The 15,018-nt window shown below is 40.1% G+C and overlaps 3 protein-coding genes and 2 long non-coding RNA genes across 7 annotated transcripts in view; 1 reads left to right on the plus strand and 4 right to left on the minus strand.

Moving 5' to 3' along the window:
* LOC116690766 (uncharacterized) overlaps positions 1 to 6,371 on the minus strand; it is an 8,781-nt gene extending 2,410 nt beyond the window's left edge. Inside the window, exons 1-2 of the long non-coding RNA XR_004332365.1 lie at positions 6,361 to 6,371; positions 619 to 621 (exon numbers count right to left, since the gene is read on the minus strand). This is a non-coding gene — a long non-coding RNA (uncharacterized LOC116690766). The remainder of the gene's footprint in view (positions 1 to 618; positions 622 to 6,360) is intronic.
* Positions 3,538 to 5,362, minus strand: lratd2b (LRAT domain containing 2b). Its single transcript, XM_032517919.1, has 2 exons — positions 5,184 to 5,362; positions 3,538 to 4,869 (listed from the first exon to the last, which is right to left on the minus strand). The coding sequence occupies exon 2, from the start codon at positions 4,666 to 4,668 to the stop codon at positions 3,829 to 3,831; it is 840 nt and encodes a 279-aa protein (XP_032373810.1). The 5' UTR covers positions 4,669 to 4,869; positions 5,184 to 5,362; the 3' UTR covers positions 3,538 to 3,828.
* A 1,725-nt stretch (positions 6,372 to 8,096) lies between the features above and the next one.
* nsmce2 (NSE2 (MMS21) homolog, SMC5-SMC6 complex SUMO ligase) lies at positions 8,097 to 11,760 on the minus strand. Of its 2 annotated transcripts, none has more exons than XM_032517921.1 (7): positions 11,358 to 11,760; positions 10,610 to 10,722; positions 10,107 to 10,260; positions 9,310 to 9,401; positions 8,985 to 9,091; positions 8,414 to 8,531; positions 8,097 to 8,353 (listed from the first exon to the last, which is right to left on the minus strand). In XM_032517921.1, the coding sequence occupies exons 1-6, from the start codon at positions 11,470 to 11,472 to the stop codon at positions 8,420 to 8,422; spliced, it is 693 nt and encodes a 230-aa protein (XP_032373812.1). In that variant the 5' UTR covers positions 11,473 to 11,760; the 3' UTR covers positions 8,097 to 8,353; positions 8,414 to 8,419. The 2 variants fall into 2 exon arrangements, with proteins under 2 accessions (XP_032373812.1, XP_032373811.1); XM_032517920.1 differs by having other exon boundaries at positions 11,352 to 11,757.
* A 95-nt stretch (positions 11,761 to 11,855) lies between these two features.
* Positions 11,856 to 15,018, minus strand: part of washc5 (WASH complex subunit 5) — a 13,967-nt gene continuing 10,804 nt past the window's right edge. For both annotated transcript variants that reach the window (XM_032517900.1, XM_032517899.1), the window contains exons 22-29: positions 14,837 to 14,939; positions 14,681 to 14,760; positions 14,344 to 14,447; positions 13,835 to 13,964; positions 13,567 to 13,663; positions 12,870 to 13,023; positions 12,618 to 12,705; positions 11,856 to 12,327 (exon numbers count right to left, since the gene is read on the minus strand). In XM_032517900.1, coding sequence (XP_032373791.1) covers positions 12,271 to 12,327; positions 12,618 to 12,705; positions 12,870 to 13,023; positions 13,567 to 13,663; positions 13,835 to 13,964; positions 14,344 to 14,447; positions 14,681 to 14,760; positions 14,837 to 14,939 — 813 coding nt within the window. In that variant the 3' untranslated portion in view covers positions 11,856 to 12,270. The remainder of the gene's footprint in view (positions 12,328 to 12,617; positions 12,706 to 12,869; positions 13,024 to 13,566; positions 13,664 to 13,834; positions 13,965 to 14,343; positions 14,448 to 14,680; positions 14,761 to 14,836; positions 14,940 to 15,018) is intronic.
* The window catches only part of LOC116690767 (uncharacterized), a 3,620-nt gene continuing 1,257 nt past the window's right edge, over positions 12,656 to 15,018 (plus strand). The window contains exon 1 of the long non-coding RNA XR_004332366.1: positions 12,656 to 12,734. This is a non-coding gene — a long non-coding RNA (uncharacterized LOC116690767). The remainder of the gene's footprint in view (positions 12,735 to 15,018) is intronic.

The raw sequence follows: 15,018 nt of genomic DNA on the forward strand, positions 1-15,018 counted from the left end.
GGGGGGGGGGGGGGGGGGGTTGGACTTTGCCTTTGTGCGGCTGAAAAAACAACGGTCAGCGGTCATATCCCACTGTTGGACAAGAAAGGATCACAGCCTGAAACCAACAGCTAAATACAGTTCAGGCCGAGTCAAGCTGCTGGAGTCCCGTATAAATTATTAACCCAATGCAGGTGCATGGTGCTGGGAGTAAAGTTTACAGTAAAACGTAAAGAAAAAAACCTTCCGCAGCACTGTGGATCAATAACTGTTAATGAATGCAGTGTAGTTCATCTTGGTGTTTCACTACATTCTCTCTAATTCACAGGAAATGGAAGCATAAACATGATTCCAGGGTGGTGGGCAGTGAAAATCACCTGACAAACAGCACTCAGATCCTGTCTATAGAAGATATGTTTTTTTAAGGTAAGGAAACATTATTTATTTATTTTACAGTCAAATGTTAACATGACTGTAAAGTGGCGTGGTTAATAGAGAGTAACAGACTACAGTTCACATCAGTGCTGGCAACATCTGACTTAAAAAAAAGAAAGAATTGAAACATTCAACATGGCACTTCTTATCAAAGGCTGGTGTAATCTTAGTCATCGGATTAACTATCTTATCTTACAAGCACACTCTCTTTCCCCAACAGCCATTCATAAAATCCCAATCTTTGCTGCTTAAAGAGGATCTATTGGCAAAAATCTTAGCAGTTCAGACACTGTTTGAGCAGGAAAAGTGGCATAAAACTGGCTAATCTAATAAAACCCCTGAGGTGATATTCACATTCTAAATAGTGGAGCACATAACCAGAAGTTGTCAAATGTCCTCAAACTATCCATTTTTAAGCTACACAGTGTTTGTCCCACATGGATAACAATCTCACAGTGGCTCGAGGACACGTCTAAAATACACTCCCACTTCCTGTGGGCCTGTCAGATAGAATCTCCTCATGAGCACACACTCATCTAAAGTTCAGACATGTTTACGTGTGGGAAGAAGTTTTTTTTTGTATATAATGACATCTCATTAACATGGGGTGGGTTTGATTGGAGCTCTGGCTCGTCCCCAACTTCTGTAACGTTGCCAGTTTTGCCTTAAGGGTGTGGGCTTTCCTCCAATCCTCCGAAGGAAACATGACAGACTCACTGGCCAAAAGGCTGATGTGAATGAGCGAATACGTCGAACCCAAAGCTTCCCCTGGTTTCACACGTTTTGTGTCATAAAAGACGGCTCTCACGCTCTGCAGCATCGGATCGAGTGTGGTTACAGATCCCACCGGTTGCCTTTTTCTGAAGGCTAATTTGCATGCTCAGCGTACTTGGACTATAGGACGGAAATTAGAAAATTGTTTGATTTCTGTGCAGACAGGCTGAGTTAAAGACCCCCTGTGGAGTTTTTACCACTAGGAACATGATGGAGCAATGTTTTCATAAGCCAGTTTCACACTATTCTGCTGATCAACAGTTGATGCAACGCACAAAGAAGCACAGCATAGCATCAGTAACGGCAGAAAAGAAGCCAAACTAGGAAACAATGCATTATTTTAAATAAGAACTATAAATGAGGAAAAAGTACATTCAACTTGTAGATGTACTGTAGATCTTAAAGATACACACTATATGTTTTGGTGGGGTAACACTGAATGTAAATTAACCTTATTTGCAAGAAAACTCCACAGGGCAGCTTTCACCAACAAACACACTCAATACAACCCTCCTCAGATTTCTAACAACACAGCTGACTGCTTTATCTTAGCCCAGAGCTCGTTTTGTATCCATTTTTTTGTCATAGCTCATGGAACAGTATATGTATGCAGACAGATTTGTGGAGAGAAAAATCTAATTGAATGTAATATGAAATATATGATGTGAGTATAATTCCATTTCAGCTTTGTCACACATGATGAGAAATGTAAGTTAATAGTCACTATTTTGCAACTCTACTGGCAGCTGCTTTAACATAGTATGCGTTATCCAATGCTGCTCGGATTTTCTTGGTGCTAAAAAAAAAATATGACCCATTATCATAAATCTGAATCTCTCTCACACACACACACACACACATCACAGTGGTAGACCACAGAGGATTGAAGAAATGCTAATGTGTCCGGCAGCTTTCCTATTTGGTACCAGTGCTGATGATGATCCAGCTTTGGGTCCAGTGGGGCCTTACCTGCAACAAAAGGACTATGGTATTATCTTCATGCAAATATTACCAGAGGAAAACAAACAGACAAAGTAACTCTTCTGCTTCCTCTGAAACACAGAGGAAAAAAACAAGATGACTCACAGTTCAAAACAACCTCAGAGCTTGCTGAAATTTCCGTTGCGTCTATAAACCTCCTGTGAAAGTGAAGCACCAGCTTTTGCTGTTTGACATTATTTGGACATGTTAACTATCTTCACGTGTGTCAATTGTGCACCTGTTGTAATCTGAGATATAATTTTACTTTCATGGCCCGTTTCTCTTCACAACTTCATCTTATCAAATCATATCAACTGGAATTGTATACAATATGCGCATTATCCTTTATTATATTGTTTCTTTATAAAAGCAAAATGGGAATGTTATTGGGCTAAGTTAAGATTGAGCCTATTTCTGGGTGTAAACAAACAAGACTGCACCTTTGACCGAAATTTAAATTAATGCTGTAATTTCAGCAGAAGGAGAAAAAAGCCAAATATGGGGGAGAAACATTCTTAGCCTGCGGCTAAACTTTCAAAAATGACTTATCTTCAGCCAGCAGAGGTGTAAACAAAGCAAGATATCCAGCACAGTTGGAATTAGGATCAAAACCGGCAGCATGAAGTGCTTTAACTGGCAGTCCAACGACTAACAAAGGGCCGGGATCTTACTGGTGGAACAGGTAGAGCGCTGGCTCCTCTGGGGCGTGAGCTGGGAAGGTGAGGACGTGTCTGCGTTCAGATACTAGTCTGTGCAGCAAAATCATGCTGGTGTTCAGAATGCTTTGGTTAGAATATAGAATAACCTCTCCTATTTCCTTAAATTCATGGTTTGACATTGATTAGTATTGAACCAGCATTGTCAAAAAAATCATTTTAAAAAGTCGCAATCCTTCACTGAAAAAAAAATTAAAACTTCACTGTTCAAATATATATTTATTTCCATACTCCTTATTACAAACATATTTTTTTCCAAAAAAATAAACTGTTGAAATGGGTGAATGGGTACAGGTGCACAGCTGTCATAGCTGTGTTTACAAAGCAGTCAGAGTGGGCAAAGCTGTGCGATGATTGGATATAAAGCAAATCCTCAAGGTTGACACACAATAATGCAACAAGTCTCTCGTCCAATCTGTAGTGATCACCATCCCCTGAGTTGTAGGCTACAGGAGCGAGCGTTTTAGCCGTCGGGTACGAACAAGTACAGTGGAGAGGTTTTGCTCTCTGTGCAAATAGTCATTGGATTAGAAAGATAATTATGGGCAATTCAATTCTGACATCAACCAAATGATTAGAGTGCAGGTGCAGCTCAGATGCAGATGTATCCATCAAGTCACTTCATCTTGGGTTGGGTGTGTAAAATGCCCCCCCCCCCCTTGTGATCTGCTCTGCTGATGCACTTGAGAATGAAGTGTCACCCCAGATGTCAATGCTTTTCCTCTCATTTGGATGAATTGGAACTCCCTCTTAAAATGCACTTGTGTTTGGCTCATGCACCCAATCCCACAGACAGAGCTCTTGTTGGTTGATCGCGAGGGGGGAAAAAAAATGCTCCCCCCAACAACACACACGCACGCTGTGTTTTTCAGCATGACTTCGTCATTGAACACATCCTTTGAGCTAAAACTCCAATCCGCACCAGGTTACCGAGCATCCAGCATCAGTTGACGAAATGCTCCTCTTTGATTTCATGTGTTGCGTTCAGGTGGTTGGCCAGCTCTTGCGTCACAGCCTCCTTGCCGATCTGATCGTTCCTCCTTTTTTCCATGATCACGTCCTCCAGGCTCTGAAACTCCAGGACGTGATTCTTCTTTTCTGAAAAGATTAATTTTAACTTGTACGGCTGCTTTCCTATCCTTATCTCCCCTCCGATTTTAAACTCCCGTTTGCCAAAGCGGCACCAGGCAGCGAAGCACTCAGAGTTTCTCCAGTACAGCTCTCTGTCTCTCGAGCCAACATGGTCCAGGGCGTTGCGCACGATCACCTCCGGCGGGAGCGGACGGTACCTGTAGAGCCCGTTCACTATCCGGCCTTTTTTGCCCTGGCTCACATCGGTGAGAAAGTTGTTCTTTATCTCAGCCCTGTGCAAATGAACCACCTGGAAGTCCCCGACGTAAACAGCCCAATGAGGATACTGTCCAGTTGCCACGAACTCCAGCAGGTCTCCCGGTCTGCACTTGTTCAGGAGACTTTCCGCAGAGTGAGCCGCGGCTCCGCGGTGTGTCTCGTAGACGCACTCCTCTCGGTAGGAAATCGCGCACTCCAGCTCGTCCTGGGGGTCGTAGGGCTTCTCGTCATGGGTCACCGCGCGGTGGTTGTCCGATGAAAAGCGGTCCATACGGTCGTCCTGCTGGTGGTCGTCGTCGTCGTCGTCGTTGTTGGAGAAAATGTAAGAGACGCCGATCCGCGGTCCGTCGTCGTCCGGGTCGAACCCATTCGGGTCCGCCGTTGGCACCTCTGCGTAATTTAAATGCGTAAGTTTCTCCACCTGATTCCCCATAAAGGTGACAGGCGGATGAAGGGGTGGGGGGATAAAGCTGAACACAGAAACAGGATCCACCTGTTCTTTACGCACTCACTTCACCTGGGAGGAGAGACCGAGGGAGGCGCGCGGTGTCTTAACTAAATCCAAAGTGGTGAAGACGGGTACCAGTAATCCATGTCCGGCTGTAGGCTAGTTACCCTTCAAATGAACACCGACCTGCACGTAAAGAAACAAGAAAGGAGCTTAAACAACGAGTTCAAAGCTTAGAAGCCAATCTTCAAGTTCTACCAGGCTACTAAGCATACATTCCCAACAGGTGTGACCAGACACACCTGTTGGTTCACAGTTTCCACACACTACTCATCATGTAACCACTGCTGTTTTTACTTAGAACTTCACATAGCACTGTACCATGGCACCTACTCTCCTACTGTCATGTTAGTTTTTCTAATTGAAGGCTACTGTACTGTTACACCTGGTCATTGTCTCCGGATCAGTGCGCGGTCAGCCCTGAGAGCAGACGGACTCACCTGCGGTTCAGCTCCTGTTGTCAGATCGGTAAAGGGAGCCGGGTTGGAGACTGTGTTGGCGGACTGCTGCTTCCTGTGTGCTAGGATGTTGCGCGGGTAGCTCTGCTGCACAGCCTGTCTGTGTGTAGTATGAACCACAGTGTTTGTTGCAGCGAAACTCACCCAGGACCCAGTGACTGCTGGGAGGTGTTGTCATTTAAAGAGACAGTGCGCCTTTACGCCTCATTTACATATTCAGTTGACAAAATCAGATTATTATGAGATTATTTCAAGGAGTTTATCAAAGTAAAATACTGTAATTAATTCAGGTTCAGTATATTATTGGATGAAAATCAAACACAAAAGTTTTTAGGGATAGGTTACATAATAAATAACTCACCTGTTTTTATTACATATGGACTTCAGTGTGTGTAGTACTGACAGTCCAAAGGGGGAGAATAATCCCAAACATTCATAAACATACATCATATATACATAATGATGAACAGGTTATGTTGTCGGCAGTAATTTGATATAATGTATATCTGGATTATACGTGCAAACTTTTTAATTAACAAAAGAATTCTTCATGCAATTCCACTAAAGAGGTGTGAGTCCATAAAAAAATGAATGAGGAAATTATAAAAACATCAAACTTCCAAATTTACAGAGCAGACACCTCCAGAGTGTGAGGAGAGAGAAGTCCACATGGACAACTGTCTCATGAAATTGTCCTTTGTAAATAGCACTTCATAGTTAGTCAGCCATAGCATAGCCGTTCATTATTTCTATACTCAGACAGTTGTGTTGAAATGAGTTGTAAAAGTGAAACCTCATTGGGCAATTTATACAGAGACTTGTGATAGAATTCAAAGGTTAGTAAAAACATAAGATACACTACTAATCATGACTAAATGTCATAAAAAAAACTATAGTTTTCTTCATTCTTTCAAACACTAACTTACCAACATTGGTTTATTTGATCAAATCTGCTGCAAAACTGAGGTCATACATTTTTATACAATAACAGTGTTCCATTGAACTTAAAGTTGCATCATTCTAAACAACCAGCCATAGCTTTATACAGTCAAATCCAAACTGATTATATACTGTCATATGGTTCTTTGTGTATATTAGGTCTACAGCATTTTTCCTATAAAGATGTCCACATCTCTGATGCCGGCAGGGATATCGAAACTGTGATGCTAAGTATCTCCGAAATGCACTCTGCCTAAATTAAACTTCACAGAAGACCTTTTTTGTCCAGTAGACATTTTGACTTGTCACAGCAGGAAAAGCACAGGTGGCACTAATTAACATTAACAATGGCTCTGTTCTGTACCAATGTCCCAGTAAGCCATGACAGAATGACAGTGAGTCAGCGTGCACAATAGCAGGACCCTGAAGCTAAGGTTAATGTAAATCAACCATCATTCATTGTATTATTTACGTCTGTGCTTTCAATACTGAGACTGTCAAAATGTTTGTGAAAATGCACATTCCAAGTTTGCAATTTATGAGTAGGAACACAGGAATCCTAACTAGGGATAATCATGCAACTACAGTAGTAGTTACATTAAGCACAGTAGTGTTAAGCAACGTTTTGTTTGTGCACTTTTCACACAACTTTCTTCAGAGTTCTGGTATGGATTGCAGTCTTTATAAACAACTGAAGGCAATTGTTCCATTCATTTTAGAGGGGGAGATCATGTTTAGCCACAAAATGCAGTGGGAGAAGAGCATGACACCTGACCAGAATTTTGGTGTACCAGTTTGATCTGGGACCTGCTGTTCTCCTCTCTCTCCATCCAGTTCTGGCGCTGCCCCGGTCGGGATTCTTGTGCCAGGAAGTGAGACTATGCTCACTTCTTGCCAAAAGGTAAAATCCTCCTTGGACAAGCCAAACACTGAGGCTTACAGTGTCTCAGTCAGCCATTACACCTACTGCTTGGAGCGTTTGAACAGATGGATGTGTATTCCAGATCAAACATAACCAGAAGAAAGCAAACATCTATGGGGAATTGACTGTTATATAGTTTTTTTCTTCTTCTCAGCACTGCATGTCTGTACAATATTATGATTGAATTTCTGAGGATATTTACAGCTCTGCCTCCCTCCAAAGAAACAGCTTAATGGCTCTGCCAGTGATATGCTGAATGCGCTGCTGATGCGTGTTTGAGTGCACTTCCTCCCCACAAATTGAACTGTTGTTGTGAAATTACCGGTGACTTCACATGTTGCGCAGTAAACAAGATTAGATTTGCAGAATGCTAATTCAAAATGAAGTAGAGTGGAGAACCGCATGGGTCCACATACTGGATCATTTGTTGCCAGTTAATATCTTTATTGGCGAAATGCTCTTAGTGCTGCGTGACACACTCTTTGGAGGGGAAGAGTATTTAGAGATTTTTTTGAAAGTGCCTGATGCAAGGTTATTAAAAGATTAGCTTCACCTAGTTTGATCACAACACAGGCTACGTTTGTTTCTCTTTGGAACAAAGACCATTCACAAGGAGCATAGCGCACGGGATAGGAGAGATTTCATCACGTTAGTGCAAAGTGCATTCCCGCAGATGTCCAAGAACGGTTTGTTTATGGCTCATTCACAAATCTGTGTGTGAGGAAATTAATTTAGTCTCAACAGTCTTATTTTAAAAAGGAGAATCACAAGTTAAGATTCCAACAATTCCAATTACTTACCTAAAGAAACTCAAATGAGCACTTCCTGGATGTGTGGATGCCAGTAGTGATCGCAACTCTACTACTAACCCTCCATAAATATAAATACGAATACACCAAGAGATAACATAAATCCTGTGTCCTCGTGCAGACACTGCTCTCTTGTGGTTCTGTCAGATTACTGCATCATGCAAAGATAATGAGCAAAAACTATGTACCCATACTCCCAATTACAAATACAAGTTTGGGCATACATTTATGAAAGGTCAGTGGCTTTTATTTACATTCAACAAGACTGGAGTACACAAAAAAGCTCCAGCTGAAATACAAACAAGTCATCACTTCTGAGGTACAAATCTCAGAATGAAAAGTACATTTTCCAACTGAGTACTGATAAAAACAACTGTCTCAAATTATTGCCAACAACATAACCCGTTGATCATTAACAAATAAATACCATGGCATAGGTTTATGATCAAAAGGTTCTGCCAATACAAACTTAAAAAAAAAAACTATATATATATATATATATATATATATATATATATATTATATATATATATATATATATATATATACTATGTCCGGTTGCTGTATCTCTTTTGGCTCTGGATCTTTCTTCTCAGCATGGCATCCTGAATCAGATCGCACTGTTTCACATCTGTATTCCCACAGCCCACCACAGGACAGCTAGACAGAGAAAGACACAGACACTTTTAACATGTTCGAAGGGAGCTAAAGACACGGCTAGAATATACAAAAAACTAAATGCGAGCAAGCACAAGTTAAATAAAATCTCTCATTGACACCGACAGGCACAACAAAGTGTAATCCAACTAATCACAATAAGGAAAGTCCTCTTAAGCACTGCTGCTAGAATGTACGTGTGTAGCGTGCACAGTGACGTGAGTCAGGACTCAAGACAATAGGCAGGTGTCTTTAACAAAAACATAGGCTGGCACTGGGATTTCATCAGTGGTCCTTTAGGAGCTGCCACATTTAATTTCCTTCCAACATCAAAGCAGTGTAATAAAGAAAATGTAATTTGAGGCAGACTGCTGGTCCCACGCCAGCTCGCCAATTGTTTACTGCTGCGAAACCTGACTCAACTTTCTAACAGTTCTCCAAGGGAGAGTGTCTTACCGGCATTTCTTTTTCTGGCTGTGTCTTGCTTTGATCAGGCCCAGTATGGCTGCTTCATCATAGTGGTGGTTACACTTCTTATTCTTCATCGGGTTCACCATTTCCACCTTGAATAGAAATTCACAGCGGTGTGTTATCAAATGAAACACAATTTAGCTGCTAAAACATATCAAGGTGGTTTTCTATGTTTTGGTGATACTGAAACAAAATCAAATATGTTATCAGGAATTAGATGGAGATGTAATAAGATGGGAATATTTTGAATAAGAAAAAAAGCATTCAATGGGAGGAGGTAAATTAGTAAAATAACACATCAGCAGGCTACCTGTGTGAGTGGGCAGGTGAAGTTGACTTGGCTCTGTGTAACTGCAATGTCTTCATCGAGCTCCTCCGTGTTCTCTGCTGACTCTTGGTTGGCTGAAAACACAACGTACACACAGTGAGCTCCCAAATGTCCAGTCACAGTGATCAATGATGAACTGGATCGATGACAACATGACATGAGATAGTCCAGCAGGCAAGGAAATGAACTTGGCTGAAATTAGGTTTATGCAATACAGCGACATGTCCCACTCAGGTGGTAATACATTCAGAACTAACTATGTATGTTATTAAATGCTTTAAAAAAAAAAAAAAAACACTGTACAATTTGTGGTTTGCCACATTTTACCACCATTCCCAAACTCTTACGTTGACACACAGCCACATACATTCATTGTAGCACATATATCCTTAAGACATTACACCAACAGATTTTACCTACCTACATACACACAAAAATCTCACCCGCTCACACAGACATCTAACACATGAGAACCTAAAACAGAGCACCTAAACATTTTTTTTAAATAAAGGCTGTAATAAGGACAACAATTAAAAAACAGATAATTACCTCTACAGGGTGACAGGGAAATCTAATTATTCAGAAGTAAACACAGGGAGTTGTGTTAAAAAAGTAGGCTACTTACCCTGAAAAAGGACACATTCCAAGATTTCTCTCTCTCCTTGGCTGAGAAGCCGTCCCACAAACACAGCTATTAACAATGTGTATTATAAATCCTAAATACATTAAGCCGAGCAGTGCAAATTTAGATTTTTTTCTCCTATCTGCCTGGGCCTTACCTTGGTTGAGAGAGTTCTTGATGATGTCCTTGAAGGCCACTACTTTCTTGTGATTCTGCAGATCAGCATCAGAGAGCCCGTCTATTCTCTCTGTGAACTTCTCCTTTACTTTGGCAGACAGGCTGAACATAGCCTCTGGCTGCTGTGTGGTATTCTACAGAAATGGTAGTAGGTTAGACTATTTCCTTGACCTATACAATTAAAGTCAACTTCAATGTTTTCTCTGACATTCAATACTAACACCTTGACATTAAGACTTGCCACTCCAAAAAATCTGGGTGTGCACAGCGGAGCAGAAGCCACCATGATTGCTGACCTTCCAAAAAAATCAATCATCTTTATGTCCTTTTGTATAGCCCTTATCTCAGTAATGCACAACTGTGTGAATGTAAGTCATCGTTGCAAATGAGAATTTGTTCTCAGAATCAATAAATAAAAAAATGTAGTTAGGGGGTAAGGGTGTTTTCCACTTATGCGATTAGACCATGCCAGGTTGCTCTCACCTCTGCTGTGACTTGTTGCACAATATCAACAAAGTAGTTAATCTCTCTGTCCAGTTTGGCACACTCCAGGATCATGGCCTCCATCTCTTTGATGCCAGGGTTCAACTCTCCATCTGTAACACAACAGCACGCAGAAAGATGTATCATTTCACTTACGTCATATAATATGGGCAAATAACACACTAAAAAATACTCCAGTCATATAAAAGTCTTGCATTCAAATCCTGCATGTGTTATAAAACTGAAGCAATAGCAACAGACATATATAAATAAGGCAAGTGCCATGCAAGTATAATATTATCTTAATGGATCATGCTCATTGACTGACATGCAAGTGATACTTAAGTTAAATGTAACGTTGTTTGGTCATGGTGGAGCTAATTTTTAACATATGTACAGTAGCATACAATTTAGCTAAATACCCAAATAATGTAACGTAGTAGTAGTAACTAAATAAGTAACTTTGCTCAAAATTGTAGCTAACGTTAGGCAACTAGGTAACTAACGTCAACTTAGGTAACTAACGTCAACTCACTCTAACGTTACTTAAGTAAATTTACTTGCTGGAAAAATACATTTTCTATCATTGGCTGGTACCCACATACCCACGAATTCTGGGAATATTCCTGGTATTCTGTAGCGTTAAACAAGACACAAAGACTAAAACGAAGATTGAACCAAGACCAGCAGAGCAACTGAGGGTAAAACTCATAACGTTACTGAGAGTGCTTGTAATCTTTACCCTGACCCTGAGTTTCCACCAGGTCCATAGCCACATCTGACACTATGTCCATTCCCGTCCTGATGTCTGTCTGACATGACCGCAGGCTCGACAGCGTTCCGTGAACAGCGCTAAGAGACATCACGGTGGATGGGTTTTATCCTCTGGGAGACCACACTACAAACAACCCAAAAGTTAAGCTATTTTACGTTAGCCTAGCTTGCTAACGTTACCTGCTTCAGATCTGGTACGCGTAACGTTAGCTAGCTAGCTAATTGAGGAGCTATTGTACGAGTGTGTGAAGTAGCAATTTCTTTATCTGTGTCAGTTTTTTTTTTACCAATGATATAAGGAAGATAAGAACCAAATTTGAAATACGTTAGTTAAGTTACAAGAAAACACCAAAATCACCCGCGAAACACTAGCTACAACTCTTATGCTAAGTTCCGACTTCCAGGTTTGTTTATTTTTTCAAAATAAAAGCTTTGACCAAAACATCAAATGAAGAGAAACGACACAACATTGTGATAAATCGTATTTATTACTGAATTTCTTTTTGAAATGGCACAGAGTGATCTTACATAAAGTCGGCATTAGGCTATTACAATTTTCTATCTATATACAATCTATTATTAGTGCATTAAACATGAATGGTCAATGATAACAATTCAACAGGCTTTTGGTATACATTCATGGTATACATTGAAGCATTGGTGTAAATAATAAAATGAATGAAGGCTGAAATCCATTTAGCTGCTTTAGTTTCAGGGTCTTGGTAGTGTGGATGGTGGCTCACTGACACAAGGTCATGGCTTATTGGAAAACATCAATTTTATTAGTAACACACCTATGCTTCTCCTAATATAACAAGTCAAAATGTCTGCAGTAAAAAAAAAGGCAACAAAAGACTACTTTCTGATGAAATGCTTCATCCAGATCTTCACAGTATTGTTCTGAACTCATCAAAAATGAAACTGGGCACATGGGCTTCTGCCACCTTAAGAATACAGAGAAAAAAAGAATCATAAACACACTAACCCACAGGAAACAGAATACAAATTAAAAAAAGAGACATAATGCTTAAACATATCTATAGTCTCATTCAGGGCATGTTGTGTGTGATTAACAATTTCTTCCAGCTGAAAGGTATTATATCTTACTGTATAACAATACAGTTAAAGCTAAACATGTCAGGATATAATCCTCAAAAATCAAAGCTATCCCCTGGTTAATGTAAATTATTACTTAATTTTACTAGCAGCATTACTACTTTCAAAGTTGTCCTACCTTGCGTGACAGTTTTGTGTACTTCACATAGTCTTCCAGGAACATCAGAGCTCCCACCACATCAGAAGGCATGTCAGGGATCTTCTGACTATGACGGGGTCAAATGGAAACTCAAACGTGAGTACATAAAGCCATTACAGGATACATTTCATAAAAGTATTCAGATTAAGCTATCAAAAACAGAAAACATTACATTTATTTAAAACTAAATAGTACACTTTTATTCCATACTGGTCAAGTCTGTTTTGTTACCTTGTGCACTGCTCCATGATAGAGCGGATGAACTGACCAATGAGAGCCAAGAACTGTTGTGTGTATCTTGAGTGAAACTGCTTGAGCAGGGTGAGCATGCCGAGCACTAGCGGAGGCCAGTCAACTGGATCTGTGGCTTTCCTGCAGGTCATTCCTGGGAAAACACAAGACAGTTGTGCGGCCATTTACATGTTGATGCAGCCTTACATGCCAACTCTAGAATACTGGCCACCACGTCATTTATTAGATTAGATTAGATTATACTTTATTCATCCCACGACGGGGAAATTTTGTTGTCACAGCAGCAGCATTTTTTCAATAACAGCAAAAAACAAAAACACACAAACAAGTAAGCACACAAGAAATACAGGCAAACAATAGACAATGATAATATGGTAGATAATATGGTTATCACTATTATAACAAGAATTGCATGTGCTTACAATCCTTAAACCTTCCTTGTCCAGGTAGTGACTTTCTTCATTTCCCAGTATAATGCTCTATGTGTGCAGTACAGTAAGTAGCCTACCCAGGTAAAACTACATCCAAACTGCAAGAGATAGAGCACCCATTAATGGGTGCTATACCATGTGGTAACACTGGTCTGACCTATTGCACTCACATTTGTACAACTTAATAACTCACCAACAACAGTACAATAAAAGCTGTAATATAGTCAAATAAAAAAAATAATTGCCTTGGTTTTTGTTGTACTGAAGTTTGGGCAGCTGAGCAATAATAAACAGGAAGTTGATGATGGGGAAGTAAGGTAGGCGCTTTGTGGTGATGTAGATCTGTAAGAAACATAAATGTGTAAGGAATTAGAGCGTTTTGCAATGCATAACCACACAAAAAAGACCAAGAGAGTGAAGACAATAAACTAGCTTCAGTTTGTGATAGTTTACGAAAATCAATTTGTTAACACTGATCACATGTGTGGAAAGCAACGGCCATTATCTCCAGACCTTGTTGAGTGGGTTGTGAATGCCGGCAGCCTCCAGGTAGGCAGTGATATCATACAAAAGAGTGTTGTCCTCCTTAGGGTAGGGTAGCGATGGATCCTGGTAGTGAGCTTCAATGTCTGCCAGCAGAGACCTGGCAAGGGCACAAAAAAAGTAGACGTTTTGTAGACGAAGAAAAAGAGTTTGAAGAAAACTTTAAAATGAGAGCAATAATCAAGTATCAACTAGTAAATGTGCTTAAATTCTAATTAGGAAAAGTCACATCACATATTTTCATCATCAGTAAGAGCATTGACATCAAGTCATTAATATCGTACTAGTACTAGCAAAAAAAACATTGCAAAAAATTGTTATAATTAATTAGATATATACACATGTATCATGAGTCTAAATAAATATAAACAACACGTATCTCTATATGATACTGAAACAAAGCAATACTTTCCTCTATACAATATGATAATAATTACACTATTACAGATATTTTAGAGAGGTGGGAAGACTTGACTTACTTGTTGATGTTTTCCAGGGCAGCACCCAGGTGTTTGGAGTCAAACTTGCAGGAGTAGTTCAGCTCATTTGCAATCTGCTGTCTGAGAATCTGCATCTGACCAACCTACAACACACATTTATTTAACATTATTTTTTACAGTATCATGTCTTTATTGGCATTGACAAATGAGATTTAGTGGCATAAAAGCAGAGAATGGAGAGATTTTTTAAAAGATGCATTAAAGGCTTTTGCACTCGTGTTTTATCTTCACAGAACGCACATCACTGGAACAACAGTGGCAATTTATCAATAAATATTTTCTATTCACAACATTAGAGAATATCATGGATCAGTACCTTCATGATGGCCTCCAGGTATGCGCCCCACATCTTCTGCGTTTTGGCCACAGCATTCGCGTACACTTTGCTGGCATTACCTGTTACACAAAAGAAAAATAAATAAGGAATAAAAAGATCCTGGCAGATTGTAGGATTTCCTAAATTAATACTTACCCACAATACCCTGGACTGGGTTGACAGCCCCGAGCATGGCTTTGAAAACATCCACCACAGCTTTGTCCTTCAGGATGGTCCTCTGAATTAATATCAGGAAGTTCTGATGGGAGAAACAGGTTGCTAACAGTGCAAATATATGCAAATATGCCTACTATGAGCTTTAAAGATACCATAAAAGC

Source organism: Etheostoma spectabile, chromosome 6 (assembly GCF_008692095.1).
Source record: "Etheostoma spectabile isolate EspeVRDwgs_2016 chromosome 6, UIUC_Espe_1.0, whole genome shotgun sequence".
NCBI lineage: Eukaryota > Metazoa > Chordata > Actinopteri > Perciformes > Percidae > Etheostoma > Etheostoma spectabile.

Excerpts from the sequence above, each read along its gene's own strand:
- lratd2b (XM_032517919.1), bottom strand. The coding sequence starts at position 4,668 with ATGGGGAATCAGGTGGAGAAACTTACGCATTTAAATTACGCAGAGGTG.
- nsmce2 (XM_032517920.1), bottom strand. The coding sequence starts at position 11,472 with ATGTCTCTTAGCGCTGTTCACGGAACGCTGTCGAGCCTGCGGTCATGT. Across the intron at positions 10,261-10,609 it reads TGCAACAAGTCACAGCAGAG|AATACCACACAGCAGCCAGA; the intron begins GTGAGAGCAACC and ends CCATTTCTGTAG. Across the intron at positions 8,532-8,984 it reads AGCCAGAAAAAGAAATGCCG|CTGTCCTGTGGTGGGCTGTG; the intron begins GTAAGACACTCT and ends TTCTCTGTCTAG.